This window comes from Serinus canaria, chromosome 3, assembly GCF_022539315.1.
Source record: "Serinus canaria isolate serCan28SL12 chromosome 3, serCan2020, whole genome shotgun sequence".
NCBI classification, from domain to species: domain Eukaryota; kingdom Metazoa; phylum Chordata; class Aves; order Passeriformes; family Fringillidae; genus Serinus; species Serinus canaria.
Window position 1 is genome coordinate 58,832,277 of NC_066316.1, and position 22,065 is coordinate 58,854,341.

Here is a 22,065-nt window from a genome sequence, read left to right on the forward strand (position 1 = left end):
ATACTGGCTTATCCTTAACTTAAGTTCAGACTTCATCTCATGCTTCCCAGCCTTCTGTCAAAATACTGTACTGTAACTGCAACTGTGCAAGTTCTGGAGTTAATGGCAAGGCTTTTGGAATACTGTATCTGATCTCTGCCTTACAGCACAAGCAACGTTGCCCTGTGCTGGAGGACCAGCTGGTGGATCTTGTGGTGTATGCCATGGAACGGTCTGAGACTGAAGAGAAGTTTGATGATGGTGGAACCAGTCAGCTTCTGTGGCAGCATCTCTCCAGCCAGCTCATTTTCTTTGTGCTCTTTCAGTTTGCAAGTTTTCCTCATATGGTCCTGTCACTCCATCAAAAGGTAAATTGTTTGTATCACTCCCACATGGTAAGAGGGATTTAAAAAGCAAAAACAGTATCTTTTTCAAAAGTGTCACTCATCCCTGCAAGAAGTACCTTATGTGTAAGAATTAATTAAATTTTTAATCACTGTTCTCTCTAGAAGTCAAATTCTCAAGTTACAGTGCTATGAGCTAGGTTTTTAGTGTATTCAGTTACACTATGTTGCATTTTATTTGGATTCAAAGTGTGCTAATAGCTAGAATAAAGAGATAAACTGGCATAATTCAGAAGATCTAAGTACTGTGCTGTTGGCATGCATCCAGTTTACAAACAAGTTTTGAACTGAGTGAATGCCCTGTTCTGTTTGTGGACTGAAAAAACATGCCATGTAGGAACTTGCTGTTTGTCTAATCAATCTACTCAAGCAAAGGTAATTTGTCCAATTATGGTGATACTGGAAATCACAGTCCCAAGTTATTATTACTTCCTAGTAATAATTCCATTTGAACTGATACTAGTATTTTCCCTTTTCTCTGGTGCTCAGGGTTATAGTTCTAAGGGTGATGATGCCAGTCCTCCAGAGCTCTTTGCTGAGAGAGCTGTATGCTGTTGATGGTAGGGTAGGGATGTTTTCTCCTTGCTGTAGGATCAGCTTGTGGCTATTTAGATGCAGTTTCCAATGTGCACAACACATTGCTCTGTCTTCATTTGTCTACAGTTCCATGTTGCATAAAAATTTACTCTGCATGTTGTGTTCCACTTTTGATGGATTGTAGTTCTCTGCTGTCTTTGTTTTCCCTGAAATTAATTTTACCAGGGCTGTATTCCTGTAGTTACTGTTAATGAACCATTGAAACAATAGGCATTATACAACACAATTGTAAAATTGAGTATAAAACTACAGCAAGCAAGATAAGAGTAGCATATTAGTTATTAGAGAGTTTCTGTTACAGATAAAGAAGTTAATTAACAAAAAATCCCAGGTGAGTCCAGATGAAGCAAACCGAAGTTGTTCTGGCTCAGGGATTTCCTTAGTAGGAGTTTATAAAACCTGTGGCCTGATGCTAGCAGTGGCAATACTGTACTTCACTACAGGGCTACAAGGTGACTATTTAAGACCAAGATTTAAGTGTTGATAGTTTTTCAAAGCAGTGGTGTTCAGGAGTTAAATGCATTTTAAGTCTTAACATTAATTGTTGTGGTCCTCACAGAGTCTGTTCATGTCTTACAACTAGTGTACCTATTTCCCTTCTTTCTGAAAATGATGTATGTTTCTGCCTAAGTCCTGCTATAAAATTCTCTGCTGAAACTGTTTTAGTCTGCCCTTCTAGTTTCATGAGAATCTTTGCAGTGATTTTTCTTCTGCATGCAGTATTTGTCTGTTACTGAGTGTTCTTGACAGTTGGCAGGCCGTGGTCTCATTAAGGGGAGAGACCACCTGATGTGGGTGCTACTCCAGTTCATCTCTGGCAGCATCCAGAAGAATGCACTGGCTGACTTCCTCCCAGTTATGAAGCTGTTTGACCTCCTGTATCCTGAGAAAGAAGTAAGTCTCTGATATTAAAAGTTTTTTTTTTTTAATTCAGGTTGGGACCTTCATATGTCAGTACTGCTATGCTTGAGTCACTGTTAGGACAGCATGCTGCATAGCTGGGAGGAGATGTTTCATAATTAGAGAATCCATGTAACCACGTTTGTTTTGGGGGGCAAGAAAGACTTGTGTTAACTCCTCTCTTCCTTGGCTTTGGTTTGACTAATGTTTTGAAGAGTTTATTAAAGCACTGAGGAGACTCTAAAGGAATAATCTGTAATTCTGTTGTTACATCTGGGCTGAAACAGAATAGTACTTTAAATTCATTCTGCAAGAGCAAATTAAATCATATCCATGCTTTGTACATCCTCTAGAATTAAAGTTCCTGAGGAAGGGGCACTTAGACAAAGTTCTTAAACTTTAATTCTGACAACACTGTCAGTGTGAAATCCTGATTGCTTACTCTAATAATAGTGCTTTTTACTTTGGGTGAATGGATACAAAGCTACAGGTGTGTGATGTATCAAACTCATATGTAAAAATTTTCCCCACTGCTACATTAGTTTTGACCCACAGAAATTCTTCAGGACAATTTGTGTCAGAAGATTTCAATTGCTTTTGTCAGCATCAGATGCAGGAAGAGGAATAGGACTGCTTACTTCAGCTGTAGTGATGGCTCCGAGTTACACGAATTCAAAGTCTTTGTTTGACTAGTGCTTTTTAAGTGCTTGTGAAACTGAATCCTAGGAAGCATTTTTAAGATTCAGTTTCACAAGCACTTAAAATGTTATCTCTGAACAATGTTGCTCTTAAAGAATCTGCCTTGCTATCCTGTTGGTGATGTATTGGTGTTGTCTCACTTGCACTGTCAGTGTGTTTGTGCAGCAGTAACTATCAAAAGGAAAGAAATGTGGATGTTGGCAAAAGGGGAGAGCCAGAGTTCCTTTTCCAATAGCAGTACTGTGGCCAAGTCTGGATCCAAAACTTTTTAATTTTGGCTTGTATCTGTACCTTTTCATGAGAAGTGTAATAATGTTTAAGGATTAACTGTGATGCTGAACAATTCAGATTTTTCAGAAAATACTATTGAACCGCTGAATACCTACTATTGAAGCAGATAACTAGTTTCTGAATAATGTGTGTGAGGCTGAGAGAAAAAGCATATGCTTTGTAACTATGTATGTCTGGAAACTGTATACTCTTAAGCATGAATTTCCTTTTGCCAAGGTCTTAGATAATCTGGCTATCTAAGTTGTTTTTCTGCACATTAATCCATGTGTTATATCACATTCATGTGTTCTTTCTTTAGTACATTCCTGTACCTGACATTAACAAACCCCAGTCAACTCATGCTTTTGCAATGACCTGCATTTGGATTCATCTGAACCGGAAGGCCCATAGTGATAACTCCAAGTTGCAGATTCCCATTCCTCATTCTCTTAAGCTTCACCATGAGTGAGTGTGGGGGTTTTGTTATGTTTTGATTTATATTTAGGCATAATGAAATTGGCAGTTCCAAGTCTGTATTCAGAATGTATTGTGGGATGGGATGCTGTATAAAGGTTATCAGTAGAGTGACTTCAAAGTCATTAAAAAAGACAGAGCTCAAACTCAAAATATTTCATAAAAAGTGAAATGTTGTTGTCCAGCTAGCAGAAATTATATATTTTATCTCAGAATAATCAGTCTTTATTAGTGACAGAGAATCTGAAATTAAATGGACAATTTTTTTTTGTTACTCTGTAGTTTGGAAAGTGTGGATAAGCAGTACATTGGTTAAGTTTTTATCTGGAAAGTTGATTTTTAACGGTGTTTTTTTCCTGAGTTTTTTCTCCAATGTAGAAAAATTGTTACACAGTGAAACTGTGGCATAAGAAGCAGGTGTTTTGACGTAGTGCAATTAATAACTATTTTGATTTTTTTCTAATATTTTATAATGGGTTTTATAACTGAGCTTGTTGTAGCTGTATTCTTGGAATGCATGTATTCTTTCTGCTTAATGTTTAATCTTTATGGCACACAGGTTTTTGCAACAGAGCTTAAGGAATAAGAGCTTACAGATGAATGACTACAAAATTGCCTTGCTGTGCAATGCTTACTCAACCAATTCAGAGTGTTTCACTTTGCCAATGGGTGTGCTAGTAGAGACTATTTATGGAAACGGCAACATGAGGACACCTCTTCCAGGGACTAATTGCATGGCATCAGGGTCTATCACCCCATTGCCAATGAACCTCTTGGACTCACTCACAGTTCATGCCAAAATGAGGTACAGTATATGCAGCTAGCTTTTTCTTTTTAACACATAAATCTGTATGTAGCTAATTATCATCAGAAAGGCTTCCTGTGGCTGGACATGTCATATATAGATCTATTAATTTACTTTAAAAATATGTTAAATTTCAGGTCTGTGTTTTTGATTCAGAAACACTTTCTCTCTTTCCTCAGTCTGATTCACAGCATAGCTACAAGGGTAATTAAACTGGCTCATGCAAAATCTAGTGTGGCCTTGGCTCCTGCTCTTGTGGAAACCTATAGTCGCCTGTTGGTTTATATGGAAATAGAATCCTTGGGCATCAAAGGCTTCATCAGTAAGAAAGAAAATCTTTTTCCCCCTTTCTTTCTGTTAAGTAGTATTTTCATTTAATGGCAACCGGAGATCATAGTAAAACTGAAAATATAATGATGCAGCATGTATAAATTAGTTTAATATAAAAGAAACTGTGGAAGTTGTCCTAGTGCTGCAGTAAATTCCAGACTAGTTATGCTGCTCTCCCTTTATGCCATCACTTGATGGCTGGGACCTTTCCAGTTGTGCTGTGTTGTATAAAAACATGCTTAGTGGAAAAGCATAAAGCAAAGTTCCTTTGAGACACACAGGATACTAAATGCTTTTGTTAAAATAATTTGCATGCCTGCTGTATGCATTCGTTCAAAAGATTATTAAGCTGTATACATTTAGAGCATCTTTAGACAGCACTTGCACATATGCTCTTTGGAGGTAATACACTTTTCAAACCAAATGTCTGTGACTTATAAAACCAGTGTACTCTGTAGTTGTATTTCAAGGTGTGGTCAGGTGTAAAGCTTACCTTGCAATTTTTTTTTTCCATAAGGTCAACTCCTCCCAACAGTGTTCAAATCTCATGCATGGGGAATTTTGCATACTCTGCTGGAAATGTTTAGCTATCGGATGCATCACATCCAGCCTCATTACAGAGTCCAGCTCCTCAGCCATCTTCATTCCTTGGCTGCTGTGCCACAAACTAATCAGAACCAGCTTCATCTCTGGTGAGTGACGTTTGCCATATTTATCCATAAACTCAGATTCTTTCTTCTTCTTGTTGAAAGCTTCATGAGAGCTGTTTAAATGGCACTTCCCAGTCTTACTTCTGTGACTGACTTGTTCTGGGGTGTCTCAACAGGGTGTGTTTCAGCAGTAGAGTTGGATGTTTGTAGTAGTGCTCTGCAGAGATGCATGAGGCAGTGTCTTGCACACACATGGCAGCAGTGTCATGAGTCAGCACACAGGACAGTTCTTGGACAGAACTGTCATATCCAAGAAGTGCTTCTTGCATGGTAGATAAAGGGCAATGCCTGCTACTTGCAATCAGTGCTTGGCTTGTCTGCTAGTGAGACTGTGCTTGCTTCCTTCTGTAGAGGAAGATTAATTCCATTACAAGGGTTAAATTGGTTCCAGTTAATTTTTATGTAAGTTTGATTTTTAGTCAGGTCATAGGATTAATCTGGTTCACTCTGCATCTGAAAAAGAGTTTCTGCAAAGCTATGTCACATGACTGTACATGAAGCTGAGTGGAGTCCCTCCTATGGTGTGTGTCATGATAGCTTAAAACAGTGGCTAATTTGAATACAGGAAAGGTGGCAAAGCTGGTTAGAGAAGGTCTAGAGAGGTTATGCAGGTAATTCCAGTCAGAATCTTTGAGTTTACCTTATTGTTAACAAGGTTGAAGAGCATGAGATTCAGTTTCTATGTAGAATCTGGGGCTTGTCAAAAAGTTGAGGAAAATAGTATCCATTGACTCTTAGAGTGTAATAACTCTTGTGGGAGTATATGAGACAGAGTAACTTCATTATTACCAGTTCATATAGAGAAAGTCTAATTATACAGTAAATTCATAGATTCATAGAATGGTTTGGGTTGGAAGGGACCTTAAAGTTCATCTAGTTCCAGCTCTTTTGCTGTGGGGAGGTACACCTTCCACTGGATCAGGCTTCTCAATTTCATAGTCCAAATTGAAATTGCCTAGTTGCTTATCCTTTACCAAGCATAAAGAAAACATTAAGACAAATTTAAATTCAAGGCCTTGATGTCTTTATTGACCTCAATCTTGTTTTGTCACTTCGTCTGTAAAATACAGATGTTAGTCAGTTTTAATGAGCACTGCATTGCAACTAGAATAAACTAAACTATGGCTTTGGCATTTCAAATGTTATAAAAATCCTTCCAATGACTTCAAACTACCTGGTGTGAAAAGTGCTTCCAACTAAAGCACTGGAAATTAAAGTGCTTTTAATCAAAAGTTATACTTCCTCAGCTTCCTAATTTCTTTAATAAGGACAATTTAGTGCTGTCTACTTGAAGATGGTTGTTAGCTTTGAAGCTTCCTATGTATTATTCATGCCTTTTTATTTTGGTTTTGTATATATTTTTTTATGTTTTCTTCTTTAAGGGGGCACTAAACTGGAGATACTCAAGGCTCTTTATCAGGGTCTCTGAACTTGGATTTTTTGCTAAATCTACTTTTGAGTGCTTTATTTGAAAATAAGATACTGAAATAGTTGATAAATTTATTAAACGGTAGAAAAAGTGAACTTTTTCAAAAGGTTTAGAACATAATTTTTAAAACAAATGGAGGGAAAAAAATAGGTATTTTTGGAATCCTGGAAGCATCAGCATAAGTATTACTTGCTTAATGGACTGTTTCCTTCTTTCAGTGTTGAGAGTACTGCTCTAAGGCTAATCACGGCCTTGGGCAGCTCGGAAGTCCAACCACAGTTTACACGGTTCCTCAATGATCCAAAATCAGTTCTTTCAGCAGAATCAGAAGAACTCAACAGGGCTTTGATCTTAACTCTGGCAAGGGCAACACATGTGACAGGTAATAGCAATACATTCCAGTAAAAGCTGTAGTCAAACTATTTCTCTAAAGTGCTTTTCAAAAGAGTGTTGTGGTAATGACCTAGTCATAAAACATATCCCATGCACTTCTGGTTTTGAAAAAAAAGTGTAATTTTAATTTCCAACTACTTGTTTTTAAGCAAAAAGCTGTTGTTGAAGACACAATAAGAGATTCTTTAAAAGTTTATTCAGGGGTACACTGTGACTAGGTTTTAGAGATTTTTAGTGTCTTATTTTGAGTTTCATTATTTTAAATCTAAACACTTGGATTGATTAATGATACATGCTATTTAAATAGCATGAAATACTCACAGCAACTGTGCTGATCATTCAGGAGCCACCCCCTCTATAGCTTGCATTTAAGAAAAAGTAGTCTGAATGTTGAGTTTCTATTCTTGGGAAGAGAAAAAAAGAAGCTTTCATTGTGTCTTTTGAAGTTTTTAACAGTGTGCAGTGACATGGATCAGGTTTTTTGTAAGATTTGAGGGAGATGTTTTCTATCTCCTTTTTTACGGTTCTAGTCTGCAGACACACTGGAGAGTTAGAACAACTGATTCACAAAGACTGGAGGTGGAGGTGATTTGAAAGGGAAAGAACTTCTATGTGTTGGTTTCTTTTTTATTTTTTTAACCATTTCTCAACCTTCGATGAAATCAGCCCAAGGTTTGGGGGAATGAGGCTTTCATTTCTACAGCTTAATTGGGGCAGGTACTTCTGAGCAGCCTTTTTGAAGCAGTATAAAATGGCATCTGGCAATTTTACCATCATTATCTTCCTCAGGATTTTTTTCTAAAAGTCTAATCAGTTAATCAGCAGAAGCTTGTTTTAGTGAAATTACACGAAATTAAATACAAAATGTTAAAATCATAATTGCTTTATTCCTAGCTCAAAGCTTATAAATAATTTTCTTATTGTTAATAGCATAAGAACGGTAATATCCAACATCTTCTATAGAGCAAATAAAGTTAAAGAAAGGGGCTGGGAGAAGTTGGACAAAAAAAGGAAACTGTGTTGGACTAGAAAAGCCTTGAAGCAAATGATGACAAAAGGGGTAATTCTAATACCATCAATTCCTTTTCTAGACTTTTTCACAGGCTCTGATTCAATTCAGGGAACTTGGTGCAAGGATATACTGCAAACTATCATGAGTTTCACTCCACATAACTGGGCATCACATACACTAAGCTGTTTTCCAGCTCCACTGCAGGTAATAGTTTAAACCTGAAGACTTTACAATTGTAAATACAGTGCATTTATTCTCTTATCAAGATCCTTTGCCTTTTGTGGGTTGATGTGATTCTTCCCCTGTCTAGACTGCATTAATCTCAAGTCCCTAAAGAATGCAGCATGATTATAACATTGCTTTTTCTTTAGAAATGTGTTAGCTACGTTCCCCTAGAGTATTCTAAGCTGAGATTGGGTCAGCTGATACTTCTGGTGCAAGGTAGATCAGATGGTTTAAAAATTAAAAAATAAAATAAAAAGTTGGAAAAGCCATTTTTTCTTGTGGCAGTTTGTCATGTAGCTTTGTTAGTGACAAAACAGTCACTGAGGTAACACGGTGAAATAACAACCCTCCCTAGCAGGCTGTATACAAGCAAGTAGGAACCCATACAGTGCTAGATCAGGCAAAATTTCCCTGTTCAAATGTTTTACTGTAGGCTCTCAGTCACAGCAAAGCCTACTTTTTTCAGGTGTTCTTCAAGCAGAACAATGTGCCTCAGGAAAGCCGTTTTAATCTGAAGAAAAATGTGGAAGAAGAATACCGGAAGTGGAAGTCGATGACCAGTGAGAATGAGATAATCACACACTTCTCTGCTCAAGGTTCATCCCCGCTTTTCCTTTGTCTCCTGTGGAAGATGTTGTTAGACACTGATCACATTAATCAAATTGGTTACAGGTGAGCTTAAAAATGTGCTATTTCAAAGTTATTACAGCTGTGTTCTCAGCTCTGAGGACATAATTCATGATTAACAGCTTGTTCTTTTAATTAATTTGGATCACGCATAGCATGGAAAAAGAGAGTCGAGCTAGGTAGTAGCTCGCGTGCCATAATAATTGTGCAGTGTTTAGGATTAGTTTTTTCCTGGTAACAAACAAGGATGTGAAGTGTTTGAATTAAGCAGTTTACTTGTAATAGCAGTGTTTCAAGCAATCTGAAAGAGTAAATAGAAAACAAAAAGCATTCATTTACTTAATGTTTATACATGAATGAAGGACAAATATTTTGTTTAAAAAAATGGTCATATTAAGATGAAAATTAATTACAGAAGTAGTAATCATCTGATTTTTCAGTTTTGTTTCTGATAGAAATAGCATCAGTTCCAGCTGTGAAAAAGAGATTTATTTATTTTCAGTCCTTCCTAGGTCTGCTGAAACAGTGTTTCTGATAGCATGTGTTACTCTAGCTGCAGTGAGGAAATAGTTTATAATGCTATGGCTATATTAAAGTGCATAGCATGGGAAAATAAAGTTGAGTTGTAAAAGATTGTCCTCAGAGGTGTATAAGTACAATTATATAAGTAAAGCATGGGTTCTGAGCAGAATACTACAGATTAAATTGGTGAACTTGAAGCATTTCTCCTAAGTAGTATTTTGACTTAAGAGTTCTCCTGCTCTAAAGGTGGTGGTTTTTGCTTTGCTTTGGCATTTACTTAAGTAATTTAATAAAAGGGAGGGAATTTTGTCTTTTTTTTTGTTTAAGACAATAGTGTTAAAAACTGCTTATTCATATCAAATAGACCAGTTAGGAATGTGTAAGGAACTGTAACATTTTTCTTATTGCCTTTTTTTTTTCTTCTTCCCTACTAGAGTGTTAGAAAGAATTGGGGCCAGAGCGCTGGTGGCACATGTCAGGACATTTGCAGATTTTTTGGTGTATGAATTCTCTACATCTGCAGGAGGACAGCAGCTCAATAAATGTATTGAGATTCTCAATGACATGGTGTGGAAATACAATATTGTAACACTGGATAGGTTGATACTCTGTTTGGTAAGTATCACTTCAGAAGATAGGATGACAGTTCATGCAGTCTGCTTTCTGACTCATTTTTTAAGAGCAATCTTAAAAATGAATTGGTCTTAAATAGTGACTATTTGCTAAGTTAATAATCAAGAAAATAGTAGATTACTTCTTTAAGCCGCATAAAATTCCAGCTCTTACAGTTCTCTGAGTCTTCAGGGAAGCATTTCTTGGTTATTCAATGGCAGTCATTGAACTGATATTATTAAATGTTGTCGTTGGTGGTTTGACTCTCTGACCTCAGAGCCATGCCGTTATTTAGGCTCTGCAGAGGGATGTGGACAGGTTGCATCAATGGGCTGAGGCCAGTCATCTGAAGGTCAGCAAGGCCAGGTGCTGGGTCCTGCACTTGAGTCACAGCCCCATGCAGTGCTACAGGCTGGGCAGTTCTGGGCCCTGACCACAAGTAAGACATTGAGCATGTCCAGAGGAAGGGCAGCAGAGCTGGTGAAAAGTGTGGAGCACAAGTCCTGTGAGGAGCAGCTGAGGGAGCTGGGGATGTATAACCTGAAGAAAAGGAGGCTCAGGGGAGACCTTATTGCTCACTACAGCTGCCTGAAAGGAGGGTGTAACCACACGGGGGTTGGCCTCTTCTCCCATAAGTAGTGGCAGACAATAGGACAAGAGGAAGCTCTGCTGGATTGGATATTGTGAAAAATACCTTCACTGAAAGAGTTGTCAAGTGTTGGGATATGCTGCCCAGGGATGTGGTTGAGTCACCATCCTTGAAAATACTTAAAAGATGTGTAGGTGCGGCACTTCAGGGTATGGTTTAGTGGCACTGCTTAATTAATGGTTGGATTCAATGATCTTAAAGGTCTTTCCTACCCTAAATGATTGTATGGTTGTGCAGTTCCTGCAGCCTTAAAAGGTAGATAGGAAATTAATTCATTCACAAACATATGGAAAATCTTGTACCCATTTGAGTATGCTTTCTTTCCTTAGAAATCAGCATCTTTCATCATAGTAAGACAGAAATGGCATTCTCTTGCTTTTCATGTTACCCTATAATATAAAGCAGTACTCACCTCCAGGTGAGTACTGCTTTATATTATAGGGTAACATGAAAAGCAAGGACCTAGAGAGAACTACATTTGCATTAAGTAATTGTCCTTTAATTTTAAATCTCATCTTAATGTAAAGCTGGTTGTTTAAATTCTAATTTGGTTTTCAGACTGAAGTCCAATCATGTCAGAGTGGCCAGATGTTAAAAGTAATCTTAACTTCATTGTCACTTAATTGGTTATTTTCAATAAGACAACTGGCAGATACGAATGAGCTAGACTTCTTTCAGAAAGTGCTATCACTGGGAAGTTTGTAAGACTTCCTGCCCGTGGAACAGAAAATGTGATAGGGATTGAACCTGCCTCTTTTTTTACGGCTTCGCTTGAAAAACAGAGTTGAAAGACTATATATTCAGTGTCAATTTGTGTGCAGATGTAGCAAATTTGGCTGTCATGTTTTGGGGCTGTAGAGCAGACAGCAGTGTCAACTGTAATTTCATGTTATCTAATCTGTTTCACTCAAGGCTATGCGTAGTCATGAAGGAAATGAAGCTCAAGTTTGTTACTTCATAATCCAATTACTCTTACTGAAGCCTAATGATTTCAGAAACAGAGTGAGTGATTTTGTGAAGGAGAATTCTCCGGAACACTGGCTGCAGAATGACTGGCATACAAAGCATATGAGTTACCACAAGGTATCACAGCTAATAATATTCTTTTATTGTAATAATTTCTGTGGAATTGATATCAGCCATGATTTACAGGAGAGGGTTATCAATTTTTGGACTTGCCTAATAAGCCATAATTTGTTTGGGATAGTGTGAAAATAATAAATCACATATGTAATGACTTTGGAAATATAATGCAGTAATATTAAAAAATAGGGGTAGCTTAGGAATTGGGTGGATGTTCATTCTTGCTCATCTAAATTAAATAATTTTAAAATCTTTATATTGAAATTCACTTAAAACAGAGTTTTTGTGCACAGAATGAAGGTATTTTTTCTAATGTTTTATGACTATACCAGTAGTGAAACCTACATGTTCTTCTAATTATTAAAACTTCTTCCATCTTCTGTGTGAGTAGAACCTGATAGCCTGATGTGTTCGGGAAGAGAGTTGCTGAGATTTTAATGCTCCTGTAAACATACTGGTTCCTGCTGACTAGAAAAAGATGTGCCAATGAGCTGTTCTGTCAAAAAAATAAACAGTGAGATAGAACAGATACAAACCAGCTGTCATGTAGCTCAATACATGCCATCTAGTTTGATCCAGGAGCTGTTTGGTCTATATTAGCCCTCTGACTTGGCTGTACAATGTTTTGACAGTGCCTGACTAAAAATGTAAGGGTAGCAGGGAAGCAAATGAGCCTGGGAAGTGCTCCGACGTGGCTGTACAGTTACTACACCCAACCTGGCATATAGAAATTTCAGGCATATAGAAATTTCAGTCTCAGATAAAACATAAGTTCAGCCCTCTGCAGAACCCATCTGTTATCTGAGTACACTACAGTTCTTTCCAAGGGAATTATTACATTCATCCTATTTCTAGTCTTCTAATTCAGCATATTATACAGAAAGTTCCAGTAGTGCTTATTTCCCCTAGGTTTTCTCTTCAAGTTCATGACAAAGGACACCCCAGCGCTGGCTGCTTTCAGCTTTGCTTTGGGATTCTTAATATTCTCTTATGACTATTTTGAGTGGTGGTGACCCTTTGTTCTGGTTTTTTTTTTTTTTGGTTTTTTTTTTTTGGTTTTTTTTTTTTTTAAGAAGTTATCTACTGTTTTAATAATCTATTTAATTCAGAGTTCAATTTTCTTCAGTAAGCTTACAGTAAGCTTCACTGAATTCAAAGGTGATAAAGAGGGTTCTGAAGTGTCTTTTTAAAGCAATGTAGATGCTGAATGTTTAATCCATCACTTATGAAGAAAGAGATTTTCATTTTGGTGTGTTTCTTTCCTTATAGAAATACCCTGAAAAGCTGTATTTTGAAGGCTTGGCAGAGCAAGTGAATCCCCCAGTTCAGATCCAGCCCCAGTACTTGCCAATTTATTTTGGAAATGTATGCCTGCGCTTTCTGCCAGTGTTTGACATTGTAATTCATAGATTTCTGGAATTGCTTCCAGTGTCCAAATCACTAGAAACATTATTGGATCATCTGGGAGGTTTATACAAATTCCACGGTAAGTTATCCATGAATACAGTCGGATATATTCCTATTGTGATCATTATGTCCTCTTTACCTCTTTCATTCATAACGTTCTGTTTTAGCACAGCAGTGTCTTATTCCTTTCCTGTTCTCTAAACCCTGTGTACTTTTACACAGAGAAGTGCATTTCCTATTTAGTGAATTTCAGCTTACTAACAGTGAACTTGTTTTTATTCAGGTATCTCTTGCTAATTCATGCTTCCTTTACACCTTTCCTTTCCATTCCCTTTTAGTAGTAAATACTTTGACCTGTATCCTAACAAACTTTCTCTTACCAACACTGGAACAATTGAAAAGCAGTTCCTCTCTCTATCCTTACTTAAGATTCTAATAAGTTGACCTGATACTTGAATACTTTTAGAAATGCATTTTTATATTAATTCTTTAATAGGTGTCATTGCTATTTTATGCTCAGACAATTGACAGCAGTCTTTCTTTACTGTGACTTCATACCTGAATTCTTCTTACCTAATACCTTGTATATGAAGAGATGATTTAGTCAGTTTTCTTACAAATATATTAATATTACCATTTAGTTGTGAACTGTTAGTAATACTGACCCTCTTTGTTCAACATTTTTTGTTCTGCACAAGCACTGAAGTATGTACAAGACAAAGGAAAATCAGTTTTGTAGAGTATGTTGTAACAAAGAACATGAATCAGTTTGATATGTGCTGTTTTTAAATAAATGCAGCTTAGTCTTGCAGAGCTCTTGATTTTAGTTTTGCTTGCCACAGATAGTGATGCAGTTATTTCTGGCTTTTATTGTTTTCCCTTTCTCCTTGGCAGACCGACCAGTGACCTACCTGTACAACACTCTTCACTATTATGAGGGGCATTTGAGAGACCGCACAAACCTCAAGAGAAAACTTGTTCATGCCATAATTGGCTCTCTCAAAGATAATCGTCCACCAGGCTGGTGTCTGAGTGATACTTACCTCAAATGTGCCATGAATCCCCGAGAAGAGAATCCATGGGTTCCTGATGATGCTTACTATTGCAAGCTTATTGGAAGACTAGTAGACAATATCCTTCTAAAAGTTTGCTTTAAGTAAGCTGTGACAATGTCTTACAACTTCATTTCATCACAATAAGAATTTCCATTTCTTTCATATTCCATACAGGGATGTGCTGCCCTAGCAGGCATCTTAAAAAGATATGGTGAAAGTGAATACGGTACAGCTGGATAAATATTTCGCTGTTTAAGCATCACTTAGAAATGCAGTTACTGATGTTTATGCTTTCTAAATTGAATTTTGATTGTCAAAAAAAAAAGCTTTTTTGCAAAGTGTGAGTTTTAAAGAATTTTTCGAAAATGAGATTACTATTGCTGTTTTCTATTACATTTATTAGTATTACTGAGAATAAAGTATTGAGAGCAGTGCCATATTTAAGATGTGGAAATAGCTGGTAAATTAGAGAATAGTAATCTTCTGGGACTTTGGCTTCTTTCTGGAGCAGCTTTACAAGAGTTGACCAATCTTCAGTGTGTTACAAATTCTTTCATTCCTTCTGCTGAACTTCCTTTCTTAATTTTGTAACTTGAAACAAGTCTATTTGGTATCTCCAAAGAAAACTAAAATTATAAAACCCCTGCTTTTATGCAAATGTTAACTCCGGAGAACCTTTCTGTATGTATTTCAAATAAATAAGTCTTGTTTGGGAAAGTGGAATATTTTCAGAGACTAAGCAGATGCTCCTTTTGCATAAACTGTCACCCTAGAAGTCTGCTATAAGATCTAACAGAGAGGCAAATTAATGGTTTCTGAATATGAGCATAGAAAATTCCTATTATTTATATTTTATCCTCTTGGAAGCAGACAGTGAATGAGAGGGTTGTTGTTTTTTCCACCTCTTAATCAGGCAAGTTTATCCTCTGCATGGCTTTGTGTGTGTAATGTATTTATAGCTATGTATTCATGCAGTCCTTCAATGATTATCAGCATCTTATATTAATACTTCTGTATGTCTTTCTTTTTAATGAAATGTGATTGTTCAACTTGTTTTCAATAATTTTCAGTTCAGTTTACTATGTGGTATATGCATCTATTTTTAATGACTATGCTGCTTATGCTTGTCTGTGTTGGGGCAGCTTTTTTTTCCTTAACCATTGCCACCTATGGCAGGTAAATCACCTGGTCCATTTCCAAACTGTGACTGGAGATTCAATGAGTTTCCTAACCCAGCTGCCCATGCTCTGCATGTTACCTGTGTAGAGCTCATGGCTCTGGCTGTTCCAGGGAAGGAGGTGGGCAGTGCTCTGCTGAATGTTGTGCTGAAGAGGTATGTTGGCTTTCTGAAATGGCTTTCTGCAATATATCATACATAATTAGAGATTGCTAAGGTAGTCTCTAATAGTACATTTCTTACTAAAAAAGATAAGTAAGTGTATATAGGTAACATTTTATATATAAAGTATTTTTGGATTACAAACAAGGTGACAGGGATCAAGCAGAAAAATAATGTGTTAGATTCTTGTGGTGGAGTGGATTGTGTTCTTTAGGAGTAGTTGACATGGCATGATGCCCATAAAAATTAGAGGGAAGACATCATGCAGGCAAAGCTCTTATCCATTTGGTTTAACAGGAAAGCCAGGAGAAAGTCTGTTATTCTTTTAGCTGTGCTGAAAGGAAAACAGTTGATATCTCAGCATCTTTGAGTGCAAAGAGAGAGGAATCATTGGCAGGACTTTGAATCTTCCTGATGGTGATGTAGATCAGAGGTACTTTGAAAGAGTGATGTGCCGAGGCTGACCTTTTGTCACAATGCATTAAATTTGCATAGCTGCTTCTTGAGCAACCACTGAAAAAGCTTCAGTGAGAGACAGGACCCGGTATTCTTGAAGCCGTTCAGTTGATGTCACTGAGCAATGACAAACTGGAATTGCTTGGGTATAGCCTCATTTGGCTTAGTAATATATTATTGTTAGCTCTGTTTGGGGCATATGAAGGTAAGGAGTCAATAAAGGGACAAACAACCCTTAGGCACTAAAGCTGAAGGAAAGAAGTTTGAAGCCTTTGAAGGAAACCTGCTGCTAATGCAAGCCACACATGCATAAAGTTTTGCACACAACATCCCCAAAGTATTTACACCATCTTTTTGCTCTGTAAACAAACATTCTTGGTGTAAGTACACCTGGTCTGTAGATTCACAAGAAGCACAAATTGCAGTTGTGTACTTTAGAGCTTTAGTTTTCTTTTTCTTTGTCTCTAGTCAGCCCCTGGTGCCAAGAGAGAACATCACGGCTTGGATGAATGCGATTGGACTGATTATCACAGCCTTACCAGTGAGTCAATATGTTGTATTTTAAAATAAAAAAATTACTCTTCCATGAAACATTTATCATCTTTCTAGAGTACATTGTAAAAGCTTACAGCCAACATCTGTAGATTCCACTGCAAGCTATTTACAAGGCTGTGTGCATGTTAGAGAAAAGTCTACTCCTCCAGCTTAGAAAAATTGACCAGGTGTTTTGTTTTTCTATCATGTTTTGAGGCTGGGATGAAAAGATGTAAATCACTCCTGTTCAAATACATAGTTAAATGCCAATCTGTAGTATTGAGAACTGGAGCTATGTAATAGGATGATCTATAAAGGTTCTAATACAAAGTTATTTTTTGATTATTGCTTGTGCTTTCACATCCTGTAGTTCTTAAACCATGTAAATGAGATGTGGCTAAGATTGTAAAAGGAAATGTCTGCAGTACTGTAGTTTGTGTATCAGTAGAAGCTTTAAATTTCTGAATATCATTACTCTTGGTACTTGACAAAGACTGCCTGAGTAATTTTGATCTTGCCATATGTGTTACTTCTGTGTGTCACAGCTTGTGACCTCTCTTCCCCAATAAAATGGTTTCTCTTCTTGGAAGGAAGCCAACATGAATTTAATCCTTATTATTTTTATAATGCTACTTACTCTTCCTGTTTCATTTCCTTGTATCTTCATCTATTTTCTTTGTCTTTTGTATCTTTTTTTTATTTCCTGTTTCCATCTTGATTTTTTGGTCTGTTTGTGCCTTCACTCAGAAAACTAGATAATCTCAGACCTCTTTCACTAAGGCTTTTTACCTTGTCTTTGCATCTTTTAGAGACCTTTATATCAGGTGATTAAATAAATAATTCATGAGATATGTCTTGATAATGCCACACCCTTGAGCATGCCATAGCCACTAACATGGGTGTTTTCTGTATAGTGTGTCTTTAATTTTCATCTTCATCAGCCATGGTTATGAGCTACCATTTGTATACCATATGTCATTTAAAACAGTTTCATATATACATATATATTTGTATATACACTTTTTAGAAATGCCATAATAGCAGAAAGAGCTGAGCAAGCATTGTCTTAGGTGATGTTCTTTTTATAAACAATTCTGAATTTTTAGGTTTGTTCAGTTGTTTTGTTTTTTTCCCCAGGAGCCATACTGGATTGTTCTCCATGATTGCATTGTGAATGTCATCAACAGTCCCAGCTTGACATCAGAGACAGAGTGGGTTGGTTACCCATTTCAGCTGTTTGACTTCACAGCGTGTCACCAGTCTTACTCCGAGATGAGTTGTAGCTACACTTTGGCTTTGGCACATGCAGTCTGGCATCATTCCAGCATTGGACAGCTTTCTCTCATTCCTAAGTAGGTGCAATGATATTTGATAATGTGATTTGTCTTTTAAATTCCACACATAATGTGGATAACAAAACTCCACCTATAGCACTTATACCAGCAAATAAGTATGTACAGGGGAGCTCTAAGACTTGCCAGATGGATCACAAGGTTTTTTCCAGCTCCCTCTTCCGTTGACATAACTCTGGTTGTCATGTGGTGTGACTGCCTTTAATAAGCCTTTTTAAATCTAGATTAGTTTTTATGCTTTTATTAATTTAAATTTTTCTTAAAGCATGAACTGTAGAATGTTCCTAAAGCATCTGTAACTGTAACAGTAAATATTATTCTTAATTCTAGAGCTGCCCTACTTCAAATAGCTCATATTTCCAGAGGCACACTGGTATTTTCCTGAAATAAAGGTCTGAATCTGTGAGAGAGACTGTGATGTTTTGGCTAGAATTTGGCATAGGTGAAAGGAATAAAGAACCCCAAATAACCAAACAGCTGATGTAGTACACGTCTTAACATTCTGCAGGTTCCTCACGGAAGCTTTGATACCCATTGTGAAAACAGAGTTCCAGTTGCTCTACGTTTACCACCTCGTTGGCCCTTTCCTGCAACGGTTCCAGCAGGAGAGGACACGGTGCATGATAGAGGTAAAGTCTGGCTCATGGTTTGCTTTATACTGTATGGATTATTTTACCTTTGCAATTAACTTGTGAATCAGAATGGGATAGAAATCTGTAATAGATATTCAGAATTAAATTCTATACGGATTAAACAGTAATTGCAAGGATTTGAGTTGCTGAGTTGGTATTCACTTTTCCCTGTTAACTGAAATCTTGTTGGATAAAACACCTAGTACATTTCTTTTTAAGCAAGAAAAGAAGTAAACCCCCAGAAATATAAAGCAATAGATGCTTTCTTTGTCTCTCAAACTACTTGCAAAATATCCATCAGACTTACTGACTGGGAGGTGAAGAGGTGAATTGTGAGGATGGAGGAACATGAACTGTTTCTTACGTTCACATCAGTGTGGATAAGATTAGGGGAAGAAAAAAGTCATGGAGCTCCCCAGTAGGGAGATGAGCTGAAAAATGTCAGATATCACAGACCCTGCTAGAAAGAAGAGCTTAACTTCAGAATCATTTAGAGAAGCATTATGGGATGGCTTAGACCTTGGACACAGATGTCCATTCATTTGTGTAAGAAAGTAAATTGTTAGGAATCACAGCTACTTAAAAAGCAGTACATATTTATTGTATTGCTAATCTAAAGCATTTTAAAACCTGTTTTCATTTGGGTTGCTCTTTGTGTTCATGTAAACAGATTGGAGTGGCATTTTATGAAATGCTCCTGAATGCAGATCGGTACAGCTCCCACCTGAACTACATGGATCCCATTTGTGATTTCTTGTATCATATGAAATACATGTTTACAGGTGACAGTGTGAAAGATCAAGTAAGTAAACAGTAGATATTGATATTTTAGTTACCTTTCTTCCCATATAATAATTTAATCTTTTTTGTGAACTATTTGTCATAGGTAGCAGTACAACAAATTGCATAACAATTGATTTAGTCTCTATATACAAAGTAGGAAGTTGGTACAGGAAAAGCTTCAGATGGACTAGATTAGATATCTCAGATTGCAAGATTAATTTATGTAGTCTGAAATTTAAGATACAGCTTCAGGTTGCTTTAAATACTATTTTTAGAGCTATTGCTAAAAATACAGCTATTGGATATTTCATACCTTTTATTCATTTAAATCTATTTCTTTAAAGTTTTACTTAATTTCTGATTCAGTAGTGTAACTTGACATGTGACAAAAGGAAGACTTCATGTTCAGTGAAAAATCATTCACTCAATTTATCTCTAGTGTATAACAGTATGCACTTTTAAAACTGTCAGTTGTGTGACTTTTTACAAAGCTTTGGTGCACAACTCTTACAACAGGAAGGGGTTTTTTAAGATTGGTTATCAGAAGAGGTCCTAAAGTTAGCATTTGTAATTAAATAATTATGTAAATACCTCTATTTACTGTAACTTTTCCCATTTTCTGTTGTGCTGATGTGATGTTTGTGTACAGTAGTGGCATGTAAAAATACTCCTGTTTTTTATTGAATGCATTTTTTTCTTTTTTCAAAACAGGTTGAGAAGATAATTTGTAATTTAAGACCAGCTTTGAAACTTCGGCTGCGCTTTATAACACACATCAGCAAAATGGAGCCAGCTGCTGTTTCACAGCAGCCTCTCAGCAATGGGTCCCCAGCACAACAGCCCAGCCAAGTGCCTGTCAACGTGGCCTTGCCAGTATCCCAGTGAAATGAAGTGCTGGGCTGACCTCAGTATGAGGGCTTCCTCTTACTGACTGAAGGGAAACAGCATCTCATCTGAATTCTGGGGTGCTTTGGACTGAGAACCACACACAGACTTCTGCTTTGATTTCTTTTGCATCATGAAGCTGCCTAGCTCTGTGCATGCCAGTCTTCTTAGCTATTTATGCTAGGCACTAGATAAGAGATAAGTTGTCTTTCTCTGAAAGCATTGAGTAAAGACCCTCTGCAAGCAAATACATGGAGTTATGAAGAGTTGACCATATTCTGCTCCCTATCCTGGTTTGAGTCATCTGGATTTTTCCTTTTTTCTGCCTGTGATATGAAAAGACACTCATTGTGTGTAAAACAGCCTTTTAAAATTTGGGTTCTGCCTTATTAAAAATTTCTATTTTTTCATCCAACAGAAGAATTTAAATCCTTTTTGTCTTATGGGAAGACTGTTTAAGCCCTTATACAGAAACACTCCTAGACAGAGAGATTACATCAATTTTATTGAGTTAATTATGACATCTTTCCAAAGACTAAGAATGAACCTTTGAAAATATTTGTAAATTTTGTATGTATAGATTTCATTAAACATACCTCAATGGGTTTGATGTAGTGTCAGTTACTAAACTGTTGGATTACATCCTGGAGGCTGTCTCCAATGAATATGTTGCCAGTCGGCATATTCACTTCAAGCTGTGCTGGTTCATATTTGATCTTTTCTGTTTGGGAAATGGTGTGGTTTTTATTAATTACATCAATTTTACTGATCTTACTATATTTTGGATTTGTATAATATTCTGCTTTGGGGTTTCTCTGTACTGGGCTCATCAGGTTTTGATAACAGAATTGAAAGGCTCAATGTTTTGTAAATACTCATCTTTTTGGGCAAATTTGTAATTAAAAAAACCCTCAGTTTAAAAGTCCATATTGTTAAATTTATTTCTTTTCCATACTCATTACCTTAAAAATAAGGATTGACCATAGTGAAGGTACTTCCATGTCCCAGGTTCTCTATCAGCTTTGCATTAATGACAGTTTTAACATGTTACAAATAGAGTCCAGGTTAATAAACTCAGGTCTGACCTGATATATCTCTCTAAAAATGTAACAGTTATGGAAAGAAGTTGGTGACTCGGTGAGTGGAAGTTCTTTAGTCTGCTTTTTTGCTGTTCTTAAACTTGGATCCTAAATTCTGCCAAGTGTAATTTGAGTAACTCTAAGTGCTCTTTAATGAACTTGCAGTCTGACAGAAAACCACACTTAGGCTGCTCCTTGCTTGTTACAAGTGGTGTTCTCCAGGGCTTGTTGTTGGGGCCAGTCCTGCTTGGTGTCTGTACCAGTAATCAGGACAAAGAGATGGAGGCCACCCTGAGTCAGGTCACAGATAACACCAATTTAGGGAGGAATGTTGACCTTCTGGAGGGCGGGAAGGCTCTGCAGAGGGGTCTGGACAGGCTTGATCCATAGTCTGAAGCCAACTCTATGAGATTCAGGAAGGCCAAGTGCCACATCCTGCATTTGGGTCACAACAATGGCTGCTACATGCTGGGGCAGAGTGGCTGGAAAGCTGCTCTGCAGAAAAGGACCTAGGGATGCTGGTGCAGTAGCTGAACATGAGCCAGCTGTGCCCAGGTGGCCAAGGAGACCAATGGCATCCTGGCCTAGATCAGGAGTAGTGTATCCTGCCCAGGCCTCAACAGGATACTGGGGGATGCTACAGTGTCAGCAGTACTCAGCACTGGGGAGGCCACAGCTCAAAACAGACATTGAGGTGCTGGAGCATGTCCAGGGAAGGGCAGTGGAGCTGGTGAAGTGTCTGGAGTCTTGCAAAGAGCAGCTGAGGGAGCTGGGATTGTTAACTTGGACAAGAGGAGGCTCAGGGGGGACCTCATGGCTCTAC

The 22,065-nt window shown here is 37.3% G+C and overlaps 1 protein-coding gene across 2 annotated transcripts in view; it reads left to right on the forward strand.

The window, feature by feature from the left end:
• The window catches only part of MED23 (mediator complex subunit 23), a 37,623-nt gene extending 16,535 nt beyond the window's left edge, over positions 1 to 21,088 (forward strand). For both annotated transcript variants that reach the window (XM_009095220.4, XM_009095221.4), the window contains 19 exons: positions 147 to 347; positions 1,731 to 1,874; positions 3,169 to 3,314; positions 3,883 to 4,128; positions 4,308 to 4,450; positions 4,976 to 5,150; positions 6,816 to 6,979; positions 8,082 to 8,206; positions 8,694 to 8,899; positions 9,811 to 9,991; positions 11,550 to 11,720; positions 12,990 to 13,206; positions 14,022 to 14,258; positions 15,350 to 15,515; positions 16,446 to 16,518; positions 17,649 to 17,863; positions 18,372 to 18,492; positions 19,166 to 19,297; positions 19,990 to 21,088. In XM_009095220.4, coding sequence (XP_009093468.1) covers positions 147 to 347; positions 1,731 to 1,874; positions 3,169 to 3,314; positions 3,883 to 4,128; positions 4,308 to 4,450; positions 4,976 to 5,150; positions 6,816 to 6,979; positions 8,082 to 8,206; positions 8,694 to 8,899; positions 9,811 to 9,991; positions 11,550 to 11,720; positions 12,990 to 13,206; positions 14,022 to 14,258; positions 15,350 to 15,515; positions 16,446 to 16,518; positions 17,649 to 17,863; positions 18,372 to 18,492; positions 19,166 to 19,297; positions 19,990 to 20,163 — 3,237 coding nt within the window. In that variant the 3' untranslated portion in view covers positions 20,164 to 21,088. The remainder of the gene's footprint in view (positions 1 to 146; positions 348 to 1,730; positions 1,875 to 3,168; positions 3,315 to 3,882; positions 4,129 to 4,307; positions 4,451 to 4,975; positions 5,151 to 6,815; positions 6,980 to 8,081; positions 8,207 to 8,693; positions 8,900 to 9,810; positions 9,992 to 11,549; positions 11,721 to 12,989; positions 13,207 to 14,021; positions 14,259 to 15,349; positions 15,516 to 16,445; positions 16,519 to 17,648; positions 17,864 to 18,371; positions 18,493 to 19,165; positions 19,298 to 19,989) is intronic.
• Positions 21,089 to 22,065: the final 977 nt, after the last annotated feature.